The sequence below is a fragment of the Linepithema humile genome, chromosome 5 (assembly GCF_040581485.1).
Source record: "Linepithema humile isolate Giens D197 chromosome 5, Lhum_UNIL_v1.0, whole genome shotgun sequence".
Lineage (NCBI taxonomy): Eukaryota > Metazoa > Arthropoda > Insecta > Hymenoptera > Formicidae > Linepithema > Linepithema humile.
The window spans coordinates 1888435-1907320 of record NC_090132.1 but is presented as its reverse complement, the minus strand read 5'-3'; the positions used below and the strand labels follow the sequence as shown (position 1 = coordinate 1907320).

At 42.9% G+C, this 18886-nt stretch overlaps 1 protein-coding gene across 3 annotated transcripts in view; it reads right to left on the bottom strand.

The window, feature by feature from the left end:
• Nucleotides 1-18886, bottom strand: part of LOC105675351 (rho GTPase-activating protein 20-like) — a 190175-nt gene that overhangs the window by 128273 nt on the left and 43016 nt on the right. For all 3 annotated transcript variants that reach the window (XM_012372400.2, XM_012372401.2, XM_067355511.1), the window contains exons 4-5: nt 4264-4309; nt 2795-2967 (exon numbers count right to left, since the gene is read on the bottom strand). In XM_012372400.2, the coding sequence (XP_012227823.1) occupies nt 2795-2967; nt 4264-4309 (219 nt within the window). The remainder of the gene's footprint in view (nt 1-2794; nt 2968-4263; nt 4310-18886) is intronic.

Below are 18886 nucleotides of genomic sequence, written 5' to 3'. Positions count from 1 at the left end.
CTTGTATTATTTTTGGTCTTTCTTGTAAATGTTCAATAAACCGCGAAAAACCTGGAGCAACAGAGGATAGGAGAAAATTGGAAAATCAATTTGGACCTTAAAGCACTCGAAGCACATTCTTTAGAGTTCTCCTTTCACAAAATTATCTCTCTTGTACCTCCCTTCGGCGAGGCATATATTACCGCGGTAGGACGAGTGCACCTCGTAAATCACTCGTCGTTCTGCAACTCGCTACGGTACAGAAGAGAAACAATGACTAGCTTTGCCGAAGCCGTACACGTGCGTACCGAATACAGGCATAACTATGCCTGCGAGTGACGATTTGTGCCACTTTTCCACAGCTAATATTTATGTTAGACTTATCTTGGACTTTGAAAAGTCATCGTCTCGCAAATACGGTAGAAATAACGTTTACAAAAATATTACATTGCATCAAAATTATATCGTGCTAATTTCTATAATAAAATTATACATTTGGCGAATAAAAATAGTGGGATTAAACTCAGTTTCCAAGTTTTTGAAAATTTACATCTTGGAAGTAGCAAATATTACGCTATTAGCACATTTACTCAAACAACCGTAAAATCGTCGTGGGCGTTAGTGGGTCGCGTGGAAGAAAAATACTTTTCCGGAGAGTATTTCAAGCACTCGGGTGTGATTTATGTATTATATAGCAGATAGCTATAATAAGCCGCCATATCGTTCTATACGCATTTTATACGCGCGTGGGCGCTTGGGAGATCAAGATCAGCATTTCATAACGACGTACCGCAATTTCTTACGCACGCTCGCCGCTGTTTCTCTCTTAGACCCACGACGATATAAGTAAATAACGCATCGGCGCGGCGTTAAACCTCATATAACCTGCGCCACAAACGGACACCGCGGACCGTTGCGGACACCCACGTGTAACAGGGCGTCTCGTAATCCACCGCGGCGTAGGCAGGACACTGGTAGCCTGGCCGTCGCGGTTACAGGTGCAGAAACGGTCAGGTGAAATTTCACATTCCCGGTAAATCTGATAACGGTGACGTTTCGGTAAGCCGCGTCTCTAAACGCTCGCCCGTTCAACGCACTGAATTGCAAATGCGTGAAACGCGCAGAAGCGCGTTAACCTCGAGAACTCGTTTCCTCGCGAGAAACATTTCGCGAAATCTATTCGCTAGATTGCGGAGCGAGAGTAAAGGGATAATTGCAAAGCAGCCGGTTATTTTCTATTATCAATAATTGCCAAGTCTCTCGCCAATTAAAAGTCTAGCCAGCAGGATCAAGAGAGTCTATTTAACAGGATAAGGGCAGCACTTGAGGGGGTTTCTGGATTTCAAATTTAGATAACAATGCGCCCAATAACGAAACTGTATTTACCGACACTTATCAACGTCATGAGCGCGCATTAGGTAGGTAGGCGCGCGCGCGCGCGCGCGCGCACGGGTTTCTCCCTTGCGTATACCTGCGTGACTTACAAGCCCCAAGTCTATATTTCAACGAGTGTTAAAGTCGCGGCCGCCGCGATTCCATCGTGCGTTCCGGACCTCCGATCATTACACCCGTTATAAGCTGTCACATAGCTCATCTTATACACGCATCGCTTCTCACCGACACGAGGGAACCGCGTCGGATATTTTTTTCTTCTCCTGTATTTTACAATCAGCCGCCTATTGGTGGAATTAACTTAAACCGCTCGCTTCCAATCGACTCGAGGCATCTAGGTGAAAGAGGCGAGGCGCTTATTTCTTTGAATAATCCTACATAGAATGTTCCCTTTGTGAGACCAGATCGATCGATTCATCGACCTGACATATCTTTGACTAATTTTAGGTCGATTTTTATCGTGCATTCATCACGCTTGTATTGCAAAAAAAAAAAAAATAAATAAATTTGCACCGATCGACAAGCGATCGCGTATACAAGAATTTCGAAAGGCTAAGCGAAAATGACGGTCTCTCGCGTGTCGTTGCGTCAGCGCGAGATAAGACTTTCACTGAAGAATCAAGTGCCCGGGAGCGAGAGACACGAAACACGCGCGGTAACTTTTACGATCGTCTCACGAGACGATTTCCGGCCTCCCGATCGCGAGCCGAACAATTCGGCCGGTTCGTAAAGTTCGTCGGCTGCAATTTAAATAATCTCGAAGGAGAAGTGTGGTCCGGCGTTCGGCGCGTTTGAGAGAGTCGCGGAACGAATTAATGTAATTAGGCTTAATTAGAAGTATCTTCCCCCTCGAGAGGGGAATTCCACACCTCTCTCTCCTCCTCTTTGTGTTCATTTTATTATTCTTAAACCACCCTTTCCCAATCTTTTCCTCGGCGCATACCTTCTATGGCGCATGCTTTAGTCACGCGGTATACGGGATTAAGAACTAAAACCGGCAATGCGGCGATGCGTACATTTACCATTCACAAGGCCGAATCTTTATTAGTCAAGCATAATCGTAGGCGTATATATTACAACACGCCTGATATCGATTAAGCCGGCAACGATGACATGATTTACAGCCCAGCGAACAGATAATATTAGTCTGGATTCCTCTCTCATATTTCATAACGGCAAATATGAATAATTAATAATTAATTCGATAATAATTCTTTCCGCTCTCATTTTGTATCGAAAAAATTCTGTTTTAATTAAAACAGATTCGACATTGAGAGTATCGCCTGCGAAAGTTGCCCCGGTATTTCGGTAACACGCGGTGCCCGGTGGCTTTATCAACATTTTTATTAAGTTGAACACCAGAGTAATTCTGTCAGAGCCGAAACACTGTGACGGCAATTTTATGGCGCTATCAATAACTCACCGGTAGAAGAAGCAAGGACGAGGGCGAGTGCCTCGCGGCCGCCTGCCTAAGGTTGAGAAAGTGCAGTAGGGGGTCCTCGGTCGCTCTCAGCTCGTCCAGTGTCCTCCTAGCCTCGCTATATTTCTCCAGGTATTCCCAGTAAGAGTTCCAAAACGAGCCGGGAAATAAGTTACCTGTTGACAGCGTACACCGTCGCAATTAAAATCCGTCGCGATGCGCGCAGAAAAAAGCACCGAATTCCGTCGTCAAATTATTATCCTTTCCCGGCCGTAAAATAATTGCGCTTGTCGTATCACTCCCGCGGGAAAGATTTTGCATTCGCCGGCGATAATTAACAGCCGTCGTTTTCTGCGTTCTGTGCGCGTGCATTAGAAAATAAAAGAATCCGCACTGAGACGCGACGTAATGGAACTGTGCTATTGAAGAATAAATTAATATCGAGCTGAAATTATTAATGTCTCCATCTCGTCCGGTTTTTTTTTTTCGTCGATCTACAGGATACCCACGTTTCCTTTTCCCTTTTGTATCTCCGGAAAGTGAGTTATCTCCTCCGATTAAACATTTTTACTCGCATTCCGTCTCCCGCCGTGAAATACGGACCGCACCGTGTAATTCGCGGATTCAACGCGAGCCGCGTCGCGAGTTTACAGTAGTCCTCGCCACTTCCTACGTTCGCGCTGCGCGAATTGACATCGTGCAATTATATCCTCGGGACGGACGCGCCGCAAAAAGTGCGAGCCGTGCGTGAGTCACGAGCGGACAAGCGCGAAAAAATGCGCGCGATATCGTGTTTCAAGATAACACCGAGCCCGAGTAGCACGAATAAATTCCCCCCGCGGTGTGCACGCGTGAGCCGCGCGGCGGCGATTTACGATCGACGTCGTCGTCCCGCGCGATAAAAAAATCGACGATCTTATTAATGTAAATTCGAAATGGCGGGTGATAGTCATTTCACGGTAATAGCGGCAGCGCCAGATGAAAAGTACGGCGGCGAACGCGAGCCCGAGAGAGAGAGAGAGAGAGAGAGAGAGAGAGAGAGAAAGAGAGAAAGAAAGAAGAAGAGAGAGAGAAACGACGAGAGTACGAATGCATAAAGCATAGCAAATCTCGATCGCGCGCGAGCGCACGAGGGGGAATCGCTTAATTAGCGCGTCTTTTTAAATGCAACGTAACCGCCCCTGTCGATCGCTTTCGCCGTCTATCACGCACGATTATCGGAAAACGCAGTAAGAAAAGAGGAGTAAAAGAAAGGGAAGGACAGGATCGTCGACGAGGATTGTCGAAGGGGAAGGGCACGGTCGCCTTGATAAGTTCCACTTTACCAGTTTCCTAAGATGTGCAGAGAGCCGAGGACTACTTGCCTCGGCCGCTCTCTCGTAAGGCATAATAAACTCGTTAAGGTCGCTTGGCATCGTAATCGATAATCGCGCACATAGCTAAGAATCCCGTGTACATGTGCGTGTACTTACCCGGCTTGAAGGCACCGCCGTCCCAATTCTCGAGTGCCCCGCGGATCTGAAAAGGAAGCAAAAAGGGCACGTTAGAATTGGCTTTTAAAATACAATACGACCAACATACGGAGGGAGGGAGAGGGGGTGAGCGGGGGATCATGTATAATACATGAGGAAAGTGACTTGAGTTCAGGACGCAATATACGTCGCTTTCTGATTCATTATTTTCGATCTGTCGCGTCCGTCACTTGTCACTTAGCCCACAGCCTTCGCGCGTTTATATATTTTACGTTATTATAAGACCACTTGTGCCGCGCGGCAATTTAACAGCTGCCACCGGATTCTCGTCAGCGTGTGTGGCGTATTCGCAAAAATGTTTGAGATATTACGACGGTGAATGTTTATAAATTAACGATAAGGTAGATTACAATCAACGAAACATGATTAAACGTGAGAATGCGAGTAAAATCAGAAGTACGCGTTAATTTCGAGTTGATATCTTTCGTTCGCCGATACGAAAAATATATTATCGCTCTGTTTGATCAAACAAATTCGTCACACGTCTCCACTTTTTCCCCGAACATTTATCATACGTTTCGTTAACAAGCCTGGTTAGCAGCGGAAATAGTTATTTCGCTGACGTCGCGCTCTTGAAGCATCCTGACCGATCACCGGGAACATTTGTAGCCCATGATGATGTCAAAGACCTTAAACTGTTCGAGGCCAGACCGCGTCCTCGAGAAGAGCGTATATTTATCCGTTGACTTATGACGCAGCATTATGCTCAATCAGGACATCGTCCCAAGCAGCGCATTCGATATGAATGAGCTTGGTAATCCGTGAGACCACCTCTGCCCACAAAGGCATCGGCAGGTCGCCTCGATAATGTTACAGTAGCTAGTGGAGCCGGCAATGTAAATATCGTGCAGCCCGCGTTCGCGCTGCTTTTTAAAGAAGCTCTAATTATCGCTTTATGATACAATTATAAACAAAAGGGGACGAGAGTTCGCGGTTTTGCGATATGCAGATGCGTGACTTCACGGGCGCAATAACAAAATGGAAATAAACCGGTCCGGAAAGAATACGCGCGCGATACATCTGGCACGTAGTAATTAATTTCGTCGTAATAAAGGCGCCGCGCTTCATGAAATTGTATTACACGGTTTTGGAGCAAGAAACGCGCCGCGCTCGCCGTGTCCAAGGGATGAGTCCGTGGTTTTGTCCAGGGTGCACGCAGATACGCAAAAGACGTGATGGACGGGACGCAACGCTCTCAAGGCCCTTTAATGGCAAGGTCTTCCAGACCGAGACGCAGGCGGATGGAAATTATCGACGAGAGTCAATCAGCCTGCCTCCGAGCTACGAATACGTATCTATCGGAGGCACCGTGTAATCACAATAAAACTGCCGCCGCTGTGTACGAGAGAGCTCAATTCCCAACAACCAATTTGTTCCGGTTTAATTGCTACGTCTTATGTGTGCTATCGCAAGGAAAGCGGAGTTCTTCTGACTCTAACACAGCGGCGGGGCAACAATTATCGCGATAAATTGTACACCGATCTGCCGAGCGTACTTCAAATTTCAAAGGAAAGAGAGCGTTCTCTCTTCGTACAATGTAGAGGGGAAAAAAAAGGGTAGAAAACGCGAAAGAGAGAGTCGGGAGTGTCTTATCGCTCCAGATACTCGATTGGAGTCTATCGATGCTGTTAGGCAAGAAAGTATACGTAATTTCGTGCAAAAAAGTACATGTTCTTAATTAATGTATAAATTACTGCAAGACACAATATTTGCGGTAATAAACTGTCAGATCGTTGTAAGTTTTAAATGTAAAAGTATGAAACGACGTGAAGTTTCTTTCTGTACGTAATAAATCAACCAGATTAGATTAAAGAATTATATAAACACTGCATTAGGAAGCATCGGAATCGAGTTTAGTTTAGCTGCAACGCAACGGGTCGTCGACCTGCTCTTATCCGAACCTAAAGGATTAGAGGAACGACGACTTGTTAAGCTATAAACCAAGCGATAAGGCACGTCAGATGAGGCAATTCCCGAAGGACAGATCAAATCTTCGCTCCAGAGAAGACTTGACTTTCCAGAGATACGATTTAAAACATGAATATTCTCTAAGAATTTTTATCCAACAGATAATATAATAATTAATAATTTTTTACATCTGTAGAATTTTCTGGTCTTTTAAAGTGCAAGAATTATCATTCATATTTGATTATAATTTTTTATACACGCATATATTATACGATTCATCACACAAGTAATTATTCTTTTTCTAATCTAGATAGTGACTTGACTTGGCAATTATTTCGTTTTATTATACATGCTGCGATATAAAGGTGACACATAGAAATCACAAAAAAAAAATGTATACGTCATTTTGAAATTGCACTTCGTAAATGTATGTATAGATGAAAAAAGTATAATTATTTACGTTGTCTCAATGATATGCGCGAGATTCAAAATAAGCGCATAATTAAAATGTTTACCGCAGCAAGCAATCTCTTCTGCGACGAGAGATATCGCATTCCAAGTCGCATTCTATGCAACGAATTTTTATCATACCGTCTTGACTGCAGGTATCACGCGTTACATATCGATAAGTCACTCGACTCGGCCGAGAGAGAGAGAGAGAGAGAGAGAGAGAGAGAAGGAGAGATGATAGCCGGCGTGAAATGAAAAAAGGGTTGCCTGCGTGCATGTAGAAGCAACGATACGTGCGTTGCATCGTCACGTCGTTCCGTCATGATGCGATGCGTCGGCGTGTCGATGCGTTTCTTATTGTCAGATACGTATCTATGTTAAGCGTGCACGCACTGCGTGCCTCCATGCATTTATGCATCGCATTATACGCGCTGGCGACGACGATAGGATAGGTACAGGGTGACCCATTCGTTTTCGAGGCTGTCGAGAGTAGAGGAAGTGTCTATGTCTCCGGCGGTCATGAATTATGTATGCATACGCGGTCACGCGGAGATTGCCGCGCTTCGCGCCGCTTAACGTCTCGCCGCGCTCGTCACGCGTAGCGGGAAAATAATTAATAAAATAATTAAGCAGGACCGCGATTATACGATCGCGGTTACCGGAAACCGCGCTGAATTCGACATAAACGCCGCGGTTGAATATCGTCCGCGCCGAGCAGTCTGGTTATAAAGTCGCGTGAAATAATGATTAGGCGTCAGGTGAGTTAATCGACTGTGAAATTAATAATTAAACGGGCTCCCGGGATGTATCGTGTGTGGTTTCGCTGCGCGTTTGATTTGACCGCGCGATACAAACAGGGTGTGCGACAACCGTGATCTTACTTGCGACAATAGCCTTGAGTTAAATCCAGAGTCGATCGTCCCTTACGCGACACTTTGCGAAATTAAAAATGAGAATTTGAACGATCCCCGTCAGCGGCTTCAACTGTCTCGCGAAATCAGAGGCCGCGAAACGTGAGGCACCCTGTACGAGCGATCTAAGTCGTGGCTTCTTTTATCGCCTGAATAGTGATGGACGTTCGATTATCGATAATCTCGGCTGGCATGGATATTACGACGAGCACCGTCGCCAATTTTTCGCTCGTGCTGCTTCTCGCCGTCGCACGAATACGCAGATGCATTCCTCGGAGGCGGTTTTAATTATACGTCGCACGCGCATGCCCGTCCCTTCGGCGTCCCTGCCGCCCATCTAGGACGACGACGACGACGAGTATGCGAGCGGGAGGCGTTCCCAAAAAAAGCAGGTCGAGCGGCCGCTCGTTATTAGGGACCAACTATGCGTAGGCGTTTATCCCATTATTATTTTATAGTCGTCGGGACAGTTCGCTATCAGGACTCGCCTTTCAGGACACTTTCTTTCTTTGCTTTCATTTCTCCTCAATCTTCTGAGAGATGGACGATTGATAAACGAGATCGTGCGACAACTTGTGGCACTGATGCTTCCTGTATCGATCTTATTGATTATCGATGCGTGATTGAATAGCTCACGCGTTTTGTTTATGTTAATCGCGCTTTTCATCCTGATGCTATTAATTAAGCGCCATATATATAAACGGGGCAATCAATAAGCGGAGTAATTAATTAAACGCTATCAACAAGGTAAACAGCTCTTTCTCCCGCGTCGTTATTCATGATGAAAAAAATGGCGCGCCGTAATCAGGTTACGATAAATCCAATAATTTTTGTCATCTGTAATTGTCACTCCTGCTGATGGAGAAAGTATCACTTGTCGGTCGCAACGTGTTATTAATATTTAATATCGATCAAACGTGGTGGTCCACTGAGCGATATGACATCACGATTTTATAGTTCAATTTATCAAAATACGACATTCAGTGAAAAATATACATAAATATATCAAAATGGCTTAGCGTCAAAATGGCAACGCTGGTTGTTGACGCAAAAATTTTCTTATGTTTCATATAGAAACTTTGTTCATCTACATTGAGACATATTTGTTTCTATACGAAACATGAGAAAATTTTCGCATCAGCAATCAGCGTTGGCTCGCTAAGCCATTTTAATATATCATATTAATTCGATGGATTATCGTACGAGCTTATATGTATTTGATATAATTAAAAAACAATTAAGATACATATAAAAATAAAATTGGTAGTTGTAATTTTTAATATTTCCTTGTTTTCTGTCCAGTCTAATTATTTTTCAATAAATATGTAAAATAATTTCTAAATTTGTTACAAGAGAATCTCGAGATCTCTCCTTGCGTTATTTGTTTATTGATGTGGAAAATAAGCGCGCACTCGGAAAAAGTCACTCATTACCGCATGTGGCCGCCAATTGTCTCGAATTCATGACCGAGACTGCGGCGCCCACGTGCACCGGATGTGCGCCTCGTTACCGCTTCACTGCCGAATTAAACACCGGCTCTTCGAGCTGACGACGCTCGTCTTCGATGCCGTTCGCCGTGTGGACGTACCGGAGAAAGTAGATTCGCGTCCCTCGTAAAAAAGTCTTTCTCTTTCCGGCCATCCATCGACCCGCCCGTCCCTTTCTTGTGCACGGCCGATCGGCTGCTTTTACTTGCGCTTTAATAATGTTGTAAGGCCGCCTCGCTCGATCTCCCGATCGAGGAGTCGCCCTCCTCCACCCGGCCGAGCCTGTCGAGAGGAGTGAGCCGCGATGCGGAAAGCAGCAGGAGAAAACGCGAACGATGATGCGCACATGACGTATGTACTCGGAATGCAACAAGACATGGGCGGCGGAAATCATGTAGCATGAGAATGCACGTGGCACTTCTTGAATTTGCTGCAAGAGAGCAGTGCTACTTGCAGAGAATAAATTAGAATTATAAAGTAAATTACGAAAATAGACTCAAGTATTCTCAATTTTCTTATTATTTTTAGCAAACCTCCAACTTGAACTGAAAAACTAAAAACATTTTTAATGTGTTTTAGATTTGAATGTGTCGTTATTCAGTTTTAGATCTACAAATTAATAATTTAATCTAGCTTCTTAATTTATTCTCTTTAAATATTAAATATATTTTATATTTTTCTTTTCTTAAAAAATTATTTCTCAAAGATAATTTTAGATGATAAATAGACATAAATATATAAATAAGTTACAAATTGCTCAAATTAGTTGTGGAATTATTACTCTCAAAAAGATCGTTTCGCCGCCAATGCAATACGAATTCCGCAAAGGATTATCGCGAGCGCAATGTTCAAACGCATACAATGGAAACATGGGCGTGTGCAACCAATGCCATCGATATCGCTAACGATTACCCGCACTGAACTACTTTGCAGCAGCGTACGAATTTTTATGAAATTCATATATCAAGAAATCTCTATTCGATAAACATTTGAAAACGAAAGCGTGGGATTGGCAAAGCGGATGTGCTATAGAATCAAAAGATCTACATACTTAACTCAATGATGTATGATACGATACATCAATGGTATCGAGAAACCGGAAGAGAAATTTCCGTGAAAGCAAGGATTTATAGATCCCTCAATCGTTGCATCATTTAATAGACAATTTTGCATTGATTTCACGATATTGGTAAGCGAATTTTTGCATAATGGAACTCTATTGTATCTTATAGGACGATCGTAAATCCGGCTCGGAATTAAACAATCCCGTGTGTGAAAAGAATGCCAGTCGGGGACTGTAGCGGTAGGCATGTCGTGAGACGCTTGCAAAACTAATATGTCACGAGAGCGGTCGTTACGGAGGTTGTCGACTTCTTTCAGATCGAAGGACCGGAGGAGAAGAGGAGACCTTCCTCCTCTTTGCACACACGAAATATGCGCGAGCGCGTGTATACCACGAAACGCACTTTCTCCTGTCTCGGATTAAAGCGCACCGCGCCGGTGAGAACATCTCATCGCGATTTCCTAGGGCGTTTGCCGAGAGATCGTGAGTTTGATTAATGCGTCCGGGACAGGCCAGACACACGAACAGCATTTCTGTCTGTGAGGCGAATTTGGCTAATGCGAGACCCCGAGCGCAGAAAATCGATGAGCAGAAAAAAATCGTTTTCAATTCTGATTATTAGACGAAGTAATACTTCGAGCGCGTCATTAATAAGACTAGAATGAACGGGAGAAAAAAAATGAGAATGTCAGAGTGAAAGTAAAAGAATAAATGCATCAAATATATTTTAAGATAAAATATTGTTTTTTTTTCTTTTTTTAACAATCTCCTCTTCCTCCCATATTGAAGAGGAAGGATTTCTAAAGGTTCAAGAGAGTTCAAAGCCAAATCCCGCGATCGTACGTTTCCCACTGATGAGTACGGAAAAAATTGCGATTACACGTAAAGTTACATCATTCTGCGTGTGCATACGCTCGGGCGATTAGTCGCGAGCGGTCGCCTTATAAATTATCCGGCTGCCACGCAGGGCCATTACGCAGCGACGTGCCTCTCGTGAGAATTCTAATCCTTTGGTGGTGGTCTCCTGGCGAGCTTTAAACGCGTTCGCCGTATGCCGAACGGAACGTGCGATGTGTAAAAGACCACGATATTGGACTAACTGTAACTAACTCGGCTCTTTGTATCTTCACGCAGCGCGTGAAGTTCGAACTATGCCTCGCCTTTATGACGCGCATTTTGCGCCTTCGAGCCTAGGAATGACCGACGAAGAGACCTGCGAAGACTTCGACGCTGCTAAAAAGACTCGTTTCATGATGAAACGTTATTGTAAATTAGAAATCTTCAAGCAAATTATTCCCTTGAAAATCACAAGGAATCTTAATAGAATAATTATTTTATCAAACATTCGAAATTTATTGTGATTTATTCTTACACGCTGAAAAGCTATTATATTTTATTCAGCCAGTGTTGAACATCTAAACTCCTTATCAGTCTTAGTGAAGTCAAAACTTCCTATTTCTTTTTTTTTATAGGCCCAACTAATAGTTTCTAAGAAGGAACAAGGAATATAAAATAGCTCATTTTTCATTCTTCAAGGCGTGTCCTATGAGGAATTAAAGAAAAAAAATTAGCGACCAGCAAAAATGTGAGAGATAAGAATGGTCCCATTAACAATCGGACATGGACGAATCGTCGAATAGGGACATTTATCATTTTCTCGATACTGTCGCCAGGTATTCTGTTAGCTCCTCCAACCTTGTCCTCGGTGCGTTAAAAATAAATATCATCGCTAAAAGGCGCGGCTCCAAAGTGCGATTAAGCCCTCCACCAGCGATGGATCTTTTTTATGTCTCTCGCCGGGTTTCTTTCTCCCGCTCGCTTCCTTATCCTCGCGCTAAAAGCTCACGCAGTCCCGCGTTATGATATATATATAATCTAATGATGAAGCTTCTTTGCCGGTACAAAGATCAAACGAACACAAAAGGACTAAAAAATTGAATTATTGAATTTTCTGTCTTCACAATGCGATCGGCATAATGTATATCCTCGCGAGTTTGCAATTGACTTCAAGAAATCAAGAAATTAATAATCAGCAGATCGTTGTTCATGATATTCATTTAAGTGTGCATAATTTCTGCGCTGCAGTACTTGAAAGCATTTTTAAAGACTGCCTCGCCAGCCGGCAATGCGATAGTGTCGCGTTGCCAGTAAATAAGAAGACGACAATCTTCAAAACGTTCTCCTCCAATCTACGTTAATTATTAGCAATTGGATCATTAACGTCGCATTGGCAGGGCGCGACGGAAACATGGCGGCAAGAACGACGGAAGAAAATGATCGAAGAATACTTTTCTGCTGCTGATTAATATATCTACATTGATTTATGTGTATTGCAAGATGATTTAAACTTAGCAAAAAAATTAAATTTAATATTATGCTGCACAAGTCGGGAAAAAAATGTAAAAATTGTTTTCATAAAATATTTTTGGAACATATAACTGTTTATAGAACAGAAAATAACTAGGATAAGATTGTAAAAATTTTATAGATAAAATTTGCATCAATCTCGAATGTTTAAGAATAGGAAATAACATGTCTGGCGAGATACTTTGCCAAGTTTATAGCTGAAAAGATTTGTCGCCGAGCATCTGTCATCGGGCAAGCAAGTAGAAATTAAATTCCACGAAATAGCTATCCCTTCCCCCTCTCATATGAGAAAAATGAGACGCTTGACGATGAAATCGAAACCATTCCCGGCGGTCCGGTATCCCCGTCCACTTTCCCGACGAATGCGACGACGATCATCCACTTTCTTGAGACACGTCCGACCCTTTTTTTCCTCTTACGTCCTTTCGTGTGTAGCTACATAGGTGCTCCACTTTCCACTTCACCAACGTCTCCCCTTTTTTTCATCGCCAACACGCAAAAAAATGGAGCCAAGTGCAGAACATTGCCTAATGCGAATAAAATTACACCCGTTTAATTCCCGGTCTGAGCAGTTTTTCGAAAATGTATCGGCACGTGAATATCACTCTTGTAATTCGACACAATGTTAAGATTTTTCTAATAATGTAAAACTGGATTGAGATATAAATAACTTCGCTCTCGCAATCTTCCATCGTGATTTCACGAAATTATTAAAATTATACTATGCAAATTATTGTAATTTCAATATTTAAATTTGATATTAGCGCAGTCAAGTGCTGAATTCTGTCAATTATAAAAGATATCTAGATTAATCGATGAAGATTTCGGCAATCTCTTCAACAGGGACTAGCAATCATTCGCTTGGGACTGCAAGCGGGTCTTAAGAAATTCGGCCAACGTGTGACATTGACGAGTGGCAAACAGTCTAGACGTAACGCCTAAATTCGTAACGTGTTCCAAAAACGAGAGTGAGTTGATTCCCCGCCGCGAAGAGAAACGGCGGAAACTCTCAGATAAATCGATGGGTCAAGGCACGCTAAGATTGATCAGTGATTGGAACGCTCGGTCCTTTCGGCACGCCTCGCCTCGCCTCGTGTACGATTCCCGAAACATGCGAATCCACAACGGCCGGCTCTCACCGCAATCTTCCGACAACGGGCCGCAAGAAGAGCGATCCGGGCAAAACGCGTCATCGCGCTTGGCGCAAAACCGCCGGTTTCAGGTGCAGCTTTCACATTCTCGCGCGCCTCGACCGACGAGGAGGCATTGCCCTACAGGTGCGGTGCCCGTCCACCTTCAACCGAGACCCGACCGACAGTGCGGCGCGAAAATTTTGCGTCGGTTATTTTATGAACTTTTAAACGCTCGGTTTCACCAGCTTTCCACGAGACCGGTGTCATCCATTAAGTCTTTAACGATCCTTAACTGCAGTTTGTTTTGTCAAATAATTCTCAAGTCGTTAGCGCTCCCTTCAACGCTTTCTTCAAAAGAGTGAAATAAAGTTTACTACATCTCGCGAGATCGAATAAAACGTTGGAAAATATTGAGTTGTTTCAAAAGTGTCGTCATTAAATATTTATCTCTTTTTTTATGTTTCAATTTTAGAGATCAAAGGGTGAGAGTTCAAAAGAGCACGAGAGTTCGAACAGTTAATCGAGAGAGTTTTGGGGAAATTGAATCGTACCGATTTTTACGCACCGATATTCAACTCCAATATTGTAAATTGTCGTTGCGTGCGCTATTAGTTTGATTACAGATGTGCGATTTGAAGAAGCAAAATGCACAAAACGAGTATGATACGCATCGTGGCACGGCTACGCACGCGCAATTCATCTTCACTTAACCAATTTCCTGAAATTACGATTCCCAGGCGAATTAATTACCACCGTCGCGGTAAATAAGTTAATCGCCGTGCGCCGACAAAAAAATACAAACGGCAAAGAGGGCGTTGGTCCCCGAGTGACGCGGTCGTGTCGCATTCTCGCGCAAAGATGCGGCGCGATGCGCGCTCCTCGACGATGCAGGTACGTCGCGCAGAAACCGCCGTGCTTCTCCGTTGCATCACCACGAATGACCACGACACTACTGGTAGCGCGCTGCGATGCACAAGAACGTAATTTATGTCGGTGGCGATGCAACGACGAGCGAGAACAGAGCCGAAAGTATCGCGAGCTCATTCTCATTCCTTTCAAAATTCTGAACTCGCCGGTCAAAATAACAAAGATGCCAGACACGACGAAAAAAGCCGCTCAGCTTTGACCGAAACTCTTTGTCAAAGAGCTAACAAAACTTTGAACCGCGCTTGTTAAGATTCTCTTCGGAACTCATTATCGGACTTCTCAAACTTGCTTCTATATGTTTCAATACTTTTTTTTTTTACTAAAGTGTCTGTAGTATTTTAATGATATAATTTTATTGAAAGAACTAATTTGCGATATATAAAAAGTTTGCGTAAAAATTCATGCTTGACATATGTATAGCAAGATTGTCAATGGATAAAATTGTAAATTTAAAGATTATAAATTATAAATAAATGAATAACACTACTCAATATTTCATAGTTAAATCTTGAAGATATTTATATTAAAATTATATGCAAATGTTGTATCATAACAAATTAATATTATAAAAATTAACCATCCAAAATTAACTACATCAAATACAACTTTAAAAAATGATTTAAAACAGCGTTTCGCATCTCAGGTTCTCTTCGACACAAGATCGAGACATATTAAGGTAGCAGTATTGGGAACAACACTCTCTCATAAACAGTTCAATCTTCCTGAAGAATCTTTGCGAACCTACTGAAAGGACAAGTAAAACAAAACCGCTTCTGTTATTCCCGCGCTTACCGAGAAGGAAAAAAGAAAAGGGGACGGAGGGTGGGCAGGAAAGGTGAAAAGAGACAAACAGAGAGAGATATACGTCTCTCCTTCGCCTCCCAGGTGCGCGATTGCTTCTAATTGCCCGCTCAGTGGCCCCGAGGTGCCTCCAAAGTGAAATTGCAGCAGCGCGAACTACGTGAGGAGCAAGCGAGACGGAGTCGAACAAAAAGAGCACGCCGTGAAGAAGCGCGCGACGCGTACACGACGAGGACGAGAAAGATCAGTCGTGATGCCCTCCTTGAGAATAGCGAGAACGATCTCGAGTTGTTTTCGCTAATTAACCTGCGGTCCGCCGCGATGCGACGGGCGCTTTTGTATCGCGTCGAGAGCCCGCATCGCCCTTTATAACGCTAAAATTCGGTAAACGTTTCTGCGGTAAATCTTCGCGCGAAGCGCAAGACACGGCTTGTACTTCCTTTCGACCAGAGATAAACCAGTTTCGCCCGTACGGGACTCGCGTTCTTTTCTCAAGTTCAATCGAGTTATGGGATCGCTTTATTATACATCGTGCCGCGGCTGTTTGCCGATTGGATAATGTCATAAATTGTTATGCAAATTGTGTCAAAGTTACGAACAAGTTACTACTTTGAGCAAAAGCTTTGTGTTGCATTCAATTGATTTAATAACGTGCAATAAACATTTCCTTTTAATGAAAAACTTTCGTGTCGCGCTTGGCAGAATAGCTTTCTCGCAAATTTTATAAAGAGATATATAGTTTCAATGAAATATAACAAGAAACGAAAAAGGTGAAAAAAGGTCATATTTTTAAGCGTTTTATATTAATCTGAGAACACGTTAATTTCAATTATTATAAATTATAAAGAACTTTCACACTTTCTCCTTGCTTTTGTTCTACGCTCTCGCAATGTTATTGATCCGTCAGAAATCACGCTTTTCTGTTTCATGTTTTCGATCGATATTAAAATTTATTGGATATCTTCTGCCTTTCTCATTCTAACACAAAAGAGAAAGTACCGAAGCAAAAACCAGAGGAAAAAATACGGAAGTTCTACTGCATCTCTGACAGCTAATATAGCTATAATATTTATTATTATTACTGCAATTATCCTTATTATTACTAGTTACTTTACGACTCAATTCTGCTCGAGAAGCTTCGACGGATCCGATCAACCGATTATGAAGATACCTCGCAAAAGTCGCGTTCGCAGATAGTGTCTTAATCACAATGCTCGCCCCGAAAGGAAGTTGGCCAGTCACGGGCACGAAGGTCGCGCGTGTAGCATCCCCCATCAGTGAGATTTTTCTCTCGCAATTATCATCTCCCGCGAGTGTGGCGGCCAATGCGAGCGCGGCGGCGAACAGACTGATCCAAGTAACCGATAACTGTTTAATGCGCTCATTAAAATAAAATGTAAATCGTACCGCTCCGGTCCAAGGTCTGCCGCCGCCACTCCGCTTCGAGACGTCACTCCGATCGGCCGAAGATGAAAATAAAATAAACGCGTCAGGAGATCATAAGTCGCCACAATTAATATCCGGCGGGTCGCAATAATCTCTCTCTCTCTCTCTCGGTGCGGGATCCCCGAACATGAACACGATTCACCGCGAGGGAGACAGAAAGGGAGAAAGGGAGACGGAGGGACGGATAAAGAGAACGAGCAAGAAGGAGAGTGCGAGGGGAGAGCCCGATTTTTGCGACGTTTTTGCAGCCTGCACCGGCAACTTTGTTATTGATGACCGCGATGTTGAGCGCGCAGAATAAAGAAGGTAGGCGTTTCCACCCTCGGTTTCGCCTCGCGAATCCCGCGCAACGATCTCCGGCACCGCGAACGTTTTTCACTTTACGAGGCTGTTGCTCGCGAGACGCAGCCTCGAAGGTAGTACGGTCGCCGCGATTCGAAGCCCGTATGTACGCGTACGCCGCTCGCTCGTCTTGTAAAAGTCAATATTTATGAGGGTGCTAACCACCGTCATCGCTCATCCCGACTCGTTAACCGGCTCTACGCCGGCGCGGCTTTGTGTTTACATCCGAAGGACAGGCATCCTCTCTTTATTGTCAGCCCTAAAGAAAACACGTCCACCGCTGCGCGCCACACGGCTTGGGTCCCGGCTGCTGCCTGCGTTGCTGCTGAATGCGGCTTGGTACGTGCCTGGCCTGCGGTCGTGCCAGAGATCGCACATTCGCTTATCAACGTATCCGTACCCAGCCGTCGACCACATTTTTGCGCCACGATTTTAGTGAAAACATGTATTGTCGTTTGAAACACGCGATAAACATGACTTTATGGCTAAACTCTTCATCCAAACATCGCTAGCTCGAATAAAAGAAATAAGGGATATCTTTATATTATCTATAGTTGAATCTAATTAAGAATTTCTACTTGTTATTGCTAGCTGTATGGATGAAAGATGTAATTGGATGCAACAGAATCATTCTCTCTTGTTTAAAAAAAATTAAATATTCCGAATAATTTCATTTCAAGTTATTTAATTCTGTTTATTTCACTTATAATTACATCGCACTATATTATTTTTAAATAGAGCAATAGAACAATGAGTTATCATCTTTCCTTCTCCTCGCTGCTGCATAAGTCGTGTACTTTCACTCGATTAGTTTCGACATTGAAAGGTATCGATAGATAAGATTTCCGAGCAAGAAACGACTTTCCTGAATTCAACTTGAGAGATGTAAATGCGAGCTTACATTTTCACTCTTGCTTTACACGCCAGGACTTCAAGTTAAAGATTAATTATTAAGGTTAAAAGTTAAAGGTTAATAAGTAAAAAAACCAAAAATGCCACGCTTATTATGACGATTACGAGTACATTGAGTCATTCAATATTTACTGCATTCTTTCTCGAAAAGGTTACAGTAACTCACGCTATTATAATTACGACACACGAGGGGGAACGGAGAAAGGCAAAGTGCTTTACAGAAGCAACAGGTGCGCAGCAAGGTAAGTCGGTTCAAGTGCCGCCATCTCTCACAATGCTGTTCAACGCGCCTTCCGTTCACTCGCATCTAGCTCGTCGATAAAAACGCATTCTTTCAATAACACATAGTGCAAATCAACCAACAAATTCCATTCATTTCTTTTTCGCAATATGTATTTCATATAAGTGAATTTTTCTCGTCTGAATCGATCATCTGAAATTTTCGAGCACTTTGCACACAACGAGGAAAAATAAATAACACATTATTTTAATTGTCCTATTTAAAAATAACAATATTGTGCGATATAATTATACTTGAAATAATCAGAATTAAATAATTTGAAATAATTATTCAAAATATTAAATTTTTTTAAACGAAAAGAGATAATTTTGTTGCATCAAATTATACCTTTCATGTAGCTAGCAATAACAAGTTCAAATTCTTGATTAGATTCAATTATAAATAAAATATCCGTTATTTCTGTCTTTTATTCGAGTTAGTGATGTTTGGGTTAAAAAATTTTCTTATCGACTCTCGAACTCATGTAGCGCATCTTTTAATTCAATACGCGACAAATATTTAACATAGCATAATTA